This window comes from Alosa pseudoharengus, unplaced genomic scaffold, assembly GCF_046254945.1.
Source record: "Alosa pseudoharengus isolate Yale_2024_CS ecotype anadromous, Long Island Sound unplaced genomic scaffold, YU_APseudo_1.1 YU_APseudo_1.1_scf_14, whole genome shotgun sequence".
In the NCBI taxonomy this organism is placed as follows: domain Eukaryota; kingdom Metazoa; phylum Chordata; class Actinopteri; order Clupeiformes; family Clupeidae; genus Alosa; species Alosa pseudoharengus.
This window is the reverse complement of record NW_027468609.1, coordinates 27956036-27964863: the sequence shown is the minus strand read 5'-3', so window position 1 is coordinate 27964863 and position 8828 is coordinate 27956036. Positions and strand designations below refer to the sequence as shown.

Below are 8828 nucleotides of genomic sequence, written 5' to 3'. Positions count from 1 at the left end.
CTTTTTGGACCTCAATGTGCAAAGCAACACTGCATATATTACACAGCTGAAAGCACTATGCATATTACACAGCTGAAATGAAAAAGAACTGCATTGATATCAAGAGGAAAGAGACTGAAAGAGACAGATGCGCAGACGGACCGGAGAAACTCTCCACCACAGATTGTTCTATTATCATCACAGAACATCATCTCCACAATGGCAACATAATGAGCAAATGCAATCTTTATGCAGACAATAGTCCACTTCTCAGTTCACCATTACAGATATGAGTCAGGCTATTAGAACACAGATCATCCTCTAAACAAGGTGTGGTACCAGCTGTCCTTTAGGAAGATATATATATACAGGGATGTAGTGGAGGCTTAACACAAGTTAATTTCAGAAATAGAGTTTATCCACCTCTTATTAGAATTTATTCACCTCTCAAAATTGTTTATTCGCCATTTGCAACTATTGACAAAAATCACACTGTATTATCCACATTCACAATATGTACACTCATCAACACTCTAGGAATCATTTAATACCACAAGAATTGCTATAAACATTGGACAATAACCTCCACCATCATCAAACATGTTCTGAATGCCTTTTTAAAAATTTACGATACCGCATGGTGCAGTCCACCTTAACATGATCTTACAGAATTCATAGTTTACCCACTGCACTTCTGTTTCTATATATATATGCGGTATATCAGCATATAGCATATTGCATAGAGCACATAACATTAGTTGTCCTCTAAATCACTAACATGTACTCTGTTAGTTTGAAGTTCTATTCAAGCACTCAAAACAGAATGGTGATGGGCAAGAATTTGGCAGCAAAATGCACTGATGGAATTTTAGTCACCAACGCACAAAAGTTGACACCACCACAAGGTCAGATGCCCTCAGTCCCTCTTTCCCCTTCTCTCCTCTCACTCACACACACACACACACAAGTGTAGAAGCCCGCAGGATAAAACAGCTGTTGGTCCAGCTGCAGTTGGAGTGTGCTGAGATGCACCTTGGGCTAAACACCATCACTCTTTATCTCTTGCGCGCACGCACACACACACACACACACACACAAGCTTGTCTGACAGGTTGAGAACCTCAGTCTCAAGACTTTTTTAATGGGCATTTCAAGCCTGTCAATCCTTCACTGTAAGAATTCATTTTAGTCATATAGCCCTACTGCTGCTAGGAAAATGTAGCACACACACTGATACACACATTCTTTCACACACACGCATGTGCAAAAGGGAAAGAGAACAGCACACACAGACATCCACTATTCACCATAAACATATGACCGTGTCATGAATCAGAATCGGTGTTGTTGAGATAGGGCAAAGGAGCTGATAATAGATGTACTGCGTCCTATGTATCTACAGTAGTACAAGCAGAGCACTCTCACTCTCGCACTGAGAGCCATTCAGTGACAATGCTCACTCTATTGTGTTGAACAGAAGGACCACCATGCAAATGCAAGAGCTCATCTTCGCCTTTAATTAGTCACAACCTGCTTGCTTGTTTGCGACACCAGGGAAGCAGTCGGTAGCGATTAGAAGCATCTTATTTTAGCAGTTCCCATGCTCTCCCAGTCACTCATGCCACCGCGGCGAATGCTGTGCTTTATTTGCATTTTTCGGTGGCTGCACATGGATGCAATTTAGTCTGTGTGTAACACATCATTTCAGATGGCCCACATCTGGGGAAGACTGAGGGATATTCTGATATGCCCCTGTCTTGTTTTGGTCTAGCTGCTGTAATCCACTGCTAATACTGAGGTTTAGTCAGCTTTTCCTGATGCTTTTGAGCACTGTGAAAAATAACTTTAAGTTATGGAGAAACATGACACGCATCTCAGAGATTTGGGATTATAAAAAATGGCAATGATATCATAGGGCCAATACTGATTCCAGGCATCTGTTCTGTAGAATAGACTTTGTCTGCACAGGGTAGAATCAGCCACAATTCTTTACTAATGGTATGTGTGTGTGTGTGTGTGTGTGTGTGTGTGTGTGTGTGTGTGTGTGTGTTCGTGTGTGTGTTTGTGTGTGTGTGTGTGTGTGTGTGTGTGTGTGTGTGTGTGTGTGTGTGTGTGTGCGTGCCTGTGTGTGCGTATAATTCTGTTTGCTGCAGCTGCTGTCACATCAAACTGTTTCATTTACAGTTCCTCTGTCATTCTGTTGCCACGGGGAACCACATCTGAGGGAGGACAGCAGAGGTGCAACACAATGCTGATGCTGGCATGGAAGCACACACTTTATCCCCCCCCCTCTCTCTCTCTCTCTCTCTCTCTCTCACATATACAGACCAATACAAACACATGCTACTCTCCCACACACAGACTAAAAACAATGCTACATGGATACACGTGCACACCAGGTCTTAGACAACGCTCAACTATCGATGCTTGCTGAGGAATGGGACCTGGTACAAACACAAAACCACACAGGCAGAACAATAGACACTGCTTCTGTATTGTTCTATGTTCTCTCGCTCGGCTTTAATAAAGGTTCACAAACAAACAGGCTATTACTGCAGTGCCACGTTAATGGAGTTCCGAGCTAAATGAACCTCATCTAGTTGTGTTTATGGACGTGATCACAATTGGAGTGTGTCCAGGCGTGGGTCCAGCCAAAACATCGCAAAATCAGCACATTGGACTGATGGCAGCAGGGAACAGATCGTTAAACAAACCACTCCGCATTTAGTCACCGCTGGAGATAGTAACATAGCAACCCAGTAATTGAATGGGAGCCTTTAAGTTGTATCGCTGTCAGACACCACATGTTAGGGGCAGTCTCTCTGGTCATCGAAATATCAAGGGACGTATGGAGGTCACTGTCACAAGGTTAAGAGTATTATGCAGTTCTCCAGATGACCTTGACCTGACACCCCTGTCACGTATTTCACTTTGCCCCCCGTCGGTGAAATAGCAGATTGTGTCAGTGCCCCCAGAGGCCAAGAGGTGCAACTGTAGAAAAAGGCTCTCAACTGAAAGTACCAATGCATAAAAATTATACTAACCTCCCAGACCATTTGCTAAAACACACCTTCACAACAAGACATGACAACCCAAAACATTGTGTGTGTGTGTGTGTGTGTGTGTGTGTGTGTGTGTGTGTGTGTGTGTGTGTGTGTGTGTGTGTGTGTGTGTGTGTGTGTGTGTGGCTGTTGAGACAATTCCAGCACATATAACGCAGGTACTAACATATCAATGTGACGTCACCACCTCTGAGACTCTCACATATATCCAGGCAACCATACACACCTGCCTACCACACAACACGATCCAACCTCCGCCTGCAAGAACATCACACGCTCGTTCATATACAAAGAGCTGAGGGAAACTAGGCCAACCCTGTCAGAACATATGAAAGCATGAAGCACCACACCGTCTGTGTAGGCTTAGTGCTAAGTACCTTTATAGGGCACTGAACACGTATGCATCTGTTACATAGAAATAGGCTACCTTTCAGTGGTGTTATACGATCTATCTAGCAGGGTTGATTAAAACATCCGGTAACACTTTATTTTAGGGACCACATGTTAGCCATTAATATGTGACAGATATCTGTATGTGCTAGCGCTAAATGAGGTCTGTATTAAGCATCATTACACATGTATTAAGTATTTATTCATCAATTTAATATTCTTACTGAACAGCTGATTTACTCTTGAAAATTCCTTAATAAGCAACCACTTGGTCTTGATCTAAGATTATTGATATATAGTATAGTTGAAAATCCAAACTTTATAGCCTTCTAAAACATTCAGTAAGAATAAGAAATTGTTCAATAAAGACCTAATAAATGTACAATATTGCTTATACAGACCTTGTTGAACACTAATACATACACCTTTTAGGGTTACACTTTACTTGACAGTATCGACATAAGAGTGACATGACACTGTCATGAATGTGTCAACCAAGTCATTAACGTTTATGACATAACGCTTTTGTTATTAAGTGACATTCAATTTTTGTCATAACAAGTTAGGACTAGGGTTAGAGGTTAGGATTAGGGTTAGGGTTCATGTGTCATGACAGTGTCATATGTTCATGACAGTGTAAGTCACTCTTATGTCGATACTGTCAAGTAAAGTGTTACCCATTTTTGTAATGTATTAATAGCTAACAGGTTTTCCCTGAAATAAGGTGTTACCACGTATCCTCCTGACTCAAACACACAATATATAATGTATATAATCTAATGTGTCCATACATATTTTATTTATACTGTTTCATGTTCAACACTCAATGCTGCAAGTTCTTTTGATTTCTCGCATACTTCTATTGCTCTCATCCTTGTTTTAGTCACTTGTGCCTTGACTCGCTTTTGTCTTATCCAGATCCAACAAGCAGATAAAATGTCAGTGGTATTAACAACACAGCTGTGTTGAAACCATTTATAATTGCCTATAGATATAAAATATGGTTGTCGCATTAACTGAAGTGTTATTTAAAAAAAAAGCCATACTGAAAATAGATCATGCTGGTACTTCTGTCATAACAATAATGCCCTTACCAGAGATATATTGTCTAAACTGTTGTTTCTAATATGCTTAATACAATTCTTTACTACCACATACTGCAACACAGATTTATCGAGCAGTGTATTATCTTTTACCTGCCAACAAAGTAATTTTGTAGTGTCTTTCAAAGGGCTTACAAAACACATTTTTGATGTGGTCATTTCTATTTTATATATGCTCTACATATTTTATGATTAATAAACAATTACAGGTGACTATTTGCTTTATCATGATCATTTTTGGTCAGTAAAAGGGTAGACGTGAGGTGTTGGTATGGTATACTTGAATAAGCTAACACATTCTCACAAAAGACACTATGCTTTGTTCTTATAGTTCAGTTTAGACCTACAGTACTAAAAGGCCAGCCACAAATAGAAGGGTGAGACTACACAGCGAATGACATTCTGAATATACAGTATGACGTTCATACATAAATTCTAATTTCCCCTTATTGGAATGTGACACTATTTGGTTAAAAGAATGCTAAATGAGTGTGGGGTTGTTTGTTATGGGTGTGCATGGGTTTTCTGCACTGTCATCATGGAGTGCATGTCTCTTACGTTCATATCTAACTTCCAAGGTCATCTTTTCACAGGATACTAAAATTGGCTACATTTGAAACAGAGGCTCAAAACTGGTTCATTAAACTGAAGGTACACTATTTTTCAAGTATTTTACGGTTCAATTTACAATCCGTTGGAGCAAAGCATTGGACCATAAACTGGACACTGGACAATAAACTCTCACAAAATGTTGCCCAGCTGTTGGTTGCAAACATCTAATATTTATTTGCCATTTATAAAGGACAACTCCATTCTGATTGGTTTCAATGAAATGTGCACAGAGTAGATGGACTTAAGCACACATGACATGAGGATTCAGACCCACAGTCACAGTGGCAGAAATGGCCCTGGTAATTTCCACTCCTACAGTAACACTACTGCGGTTATAATAAAGCCCTTTCATTCTATCTATACCAGAAGGGATATGGGATCTATTTTGATTTCCAAGGTAACAGGGCAATCAAAGTAAATACCTCAGAAGCCATGTATTCTAATAAACACACACACACATGTTCTTCTGGCACATTTAAATACAAAAAGGGTAACTGACACAGCAAGTGTACGAAGAATCATTACACTAAAATACTGCTGTCATTTGAACTGTGAGCCAGGAATGCTTAAAATTTCATTCTAGTCTTTTGTGGCTAGAAAAGGGAACATTAAATATTTAGCTCACTTACACAATGGTTTGAAGACACGATAACTATGGCAACAGGAGAAAATCATTATACAATTCAAATGGCACCAATACTTCCACCAGCCTCTAATTTCAGCTTGGGCATCCTCGGTCAGGGGCCGGACTGAAGGTTGAGCACCACACGTGTCAAGGACAGCTTTGCCTGAAATGCTTCTGTTTTATATAGGTATTTAACCTAAGCAAGGCAGGCACAGCTATGTGGCTATAAACCTGTTCTCACTTAGCTTACTAGGATCTATAGCCAGAGTGTTTAGCTGTGTGGCTAGAGTACTAGACACCTGTCAGTAAGGTTACTGGTTTATGCATGTACTGACCTAAGAGTGGCCCCTGAGACTAACAAACAACAAAGCTTGCAGCTTACAGTAGGCTATTCCTGACTGCTCATAAATTGACTTGAGTAACACCCAGGCTATTTCCCCTTCTACTATGTGCAAGTATGTGCCAGATATTTAATGTAATGTAATGTAATATTTAGGCATGGAATTTACCATCCCATGTGCAAATGTGATTTTACACAGACATGCATATATCCACACTAACAAGCATCCTCACAACATTTGATGGTAGTCTTTCTCTCTCTCTGTGTGTGTGTGTGTGTGTGTGTGTGTGTGTCTGTAAATCCAATCCACGTGGGCTCTCTCCCTTGTCTGCCCTGGCAGGGTTTAGTAGTGTGTGTATGTCAGTGTGTGTGTGTGTGTGTGTGTGTGTGTGTGTGTTTGTGTGAGAAAGAGAGAATGCTGCTGTGGCTGGAGGTCAGGGCTGTGGGCTCCTGACACGCTCCTGACAGGCTCTCCGTGTGGAGCTGACACCAGCATCCTCCTCGGCCCCCACGGACACTTCTCACGTTGTGCCCTCCTCGCCAGGCCACGCCACGCTGCCAACTACTGGGCTCTTCTCTCTCGCTCTCTCTCTCTTTCTTCTCTCTCTTCTCTCTCTTCTCTCTCTATCTCGTTTTTTTTCTCCTTCATCTCCGGGTGTAGATCGACACATTCGTCATACTTACACTCTCCTCTTTTGTACAACCGCACCGAGCAGGAAGGAAAAGGCTTCCACCCAAGGCCCTTCCACCGCATTAGAATGAGAGCACGGCAAGCAGCAGCACACTCTCACAACCACATAGGCATAGACACCTCTGATATGCATCCACCATGCACCATCTCCATCACTACTCTGTCTATCAACAACACGACATATGAGCACGTCTGGGAACAGGCTCGAGGGCACGCAGGCGCTGGAAAACCCACTCAAACGTTGGCACATTCTCAACACGGATCAGTCACAGCAACAAACAGCCGAGCGTCTCAGCCCCCGTCTACAGCCCCCACCCAGACCCCCCCACACCCCGTCCCCCGTCCCCCCCGTCCCCCCAAGAGGGCCCAGGCACAAGTGGGGACGGGCTGGGTGGAGGGTGGGAGGAGGTGGGGGTGACAGGTGGTGGAGACGTTCAACCTGAAGGCTCAGCATCAGGCAGGCGCAGCCGCGGCGACGGGCACTGCTGCTGCAGCTCCACTGTGGGCAGAGGAGCACTCGGAGTCAGCTGACACGCACGCAGTCGTGCCCTACAGCTCATGTTACATTAAAAGCCTCCGGTTGTTTTTATATGGCCGAAGGCGCGAGAAAATGCTAGACTGTAGAGAGAGGTGGTGGAGAAAGACACTGCACATTGTAATCTCTCTCTCTCTCTCTCTCTCTTTCTCTCACACAAATACCACTGACAGGGAGGCACATTCATGGAAGAGAGTGACTATTCAAAAATCCTCTATGTTTGCCCTTCACCATTTCAGGCATCACACACACTGAGAATAGACTCAGAGAAGGTCAGTGCAGAGGTAGTCATGAGCTACTGACCAACAAGCAGTACAGCCTGTACAGACATGAGCAGCAGAGGCACCAGGGTCTGTACCACCATGCAGCCAAATGAACGAAGCCCCCGCCAAGACCCTCCCCACCTCCACAATCTCACCAAGCTGAGAAACAGCATTTTCACGGAAAACAAACAGGGGCTGACGAGCGAGGACAATGCACCCCGGGGGACGAAGGGCTACTCAAAGCAACCCTCCCGTGCGTCCTCCACCCACAGCATCCTAAATCACCAGCCACTGACGATGGTCAGCTAGAGCACCTTCAGTCAGCACACAGCACACACCATACACACACACATATACATACACACACGTACACACAGAGAGTGATCTCCCCACCCACCGACCTCCACCCTAACAGCAGAGCACCTCGTCATCTCCACACACACACACACACACACACACACACACACACACACACACACACAGTGTCCATAAACAGCCAGCACTGCATGGCTGGAGGAACAACGGCGTGTTGCCTGCATGCATGTCATACTGCACCTGTCCTGTATAATGACATGAAAAGAGAAAGGGGGGAGAAAGGGGAGAAGAAGGAGAGAGAGAGCGCAACAGCAATCAGCCACCCCCTCCTTTTTCTCCCTCCCCACCTCTCCCTTCCTCGTTCTCCATCTCCCCCTCTTCCGAGGAGCCCCGTGTCCACCCCTCCCTCGTCTGTCCGTCTGTGCGGTGTACCTTGCGCCGGCGGTCCCTGGACCTATTCCTCTTCTTGAGCTTCTCCTCCTCCTTCTCGCGGAGCTCGGCGGCGGCCGCCTCGGCTAGGTCCTTTCTCTGCTTGAGCTGCTTGGCGGCTTGCGCCATGGTGCCCTGGGCAGAGAGACCGTCTCGGTACGGCCGTGTTCGCCCGTCCCTGTGGCTGCCGCTACCACCAGCACCGACAACGACGACAAGGAGGAGGACGCTGCGCGTGTGACTGAGGCGCTATCGCACGCCTGTGTGCGTGTGTGTGAGTGTGTGTGTGCGAGCCTGCGTGGCAGTGGGTGTGTGTGTGTGTGTGCATGTATGTGTGTGTGTGTGTGCACGCGCCTGTGTGTCTGTGGGATCACCGTGCTCTAGCCCAACCAGCTCAGAGCGAGCATGCGAGAGAAGAGAGGGATGCTGCTACTCATCCACTCAGGCGCCTTCCCCTTCCCCTCCCCCTTTCTCTTCTCTCTGC

At 44.8% G+C, this 8828-nt stretch overlaps 1 protein-coding gene across 1 annotated transcript in view; it reads right to left on the bottom strand.

Moving 5' to 3' along the window:
- ank1b (ankyrin 1, erythrocytic b) overlaps positions 1–8473 on the bottom strand; it is an 80901-nt gene extending 72428 nt beyond the window's left edge. Inside the window, exon 1 of the mRNA XM_076284522.1 lies at positions 8348–8473. Within this exon, the coding sequence (XP_076140637.1) occupies positions 8348–8473 (126 nt within the window). The remainder of the gene's footprint in view (positions 1–8347) is intronic.
- Positions 8474–8828: the final 355 nt, after the last annotated feature.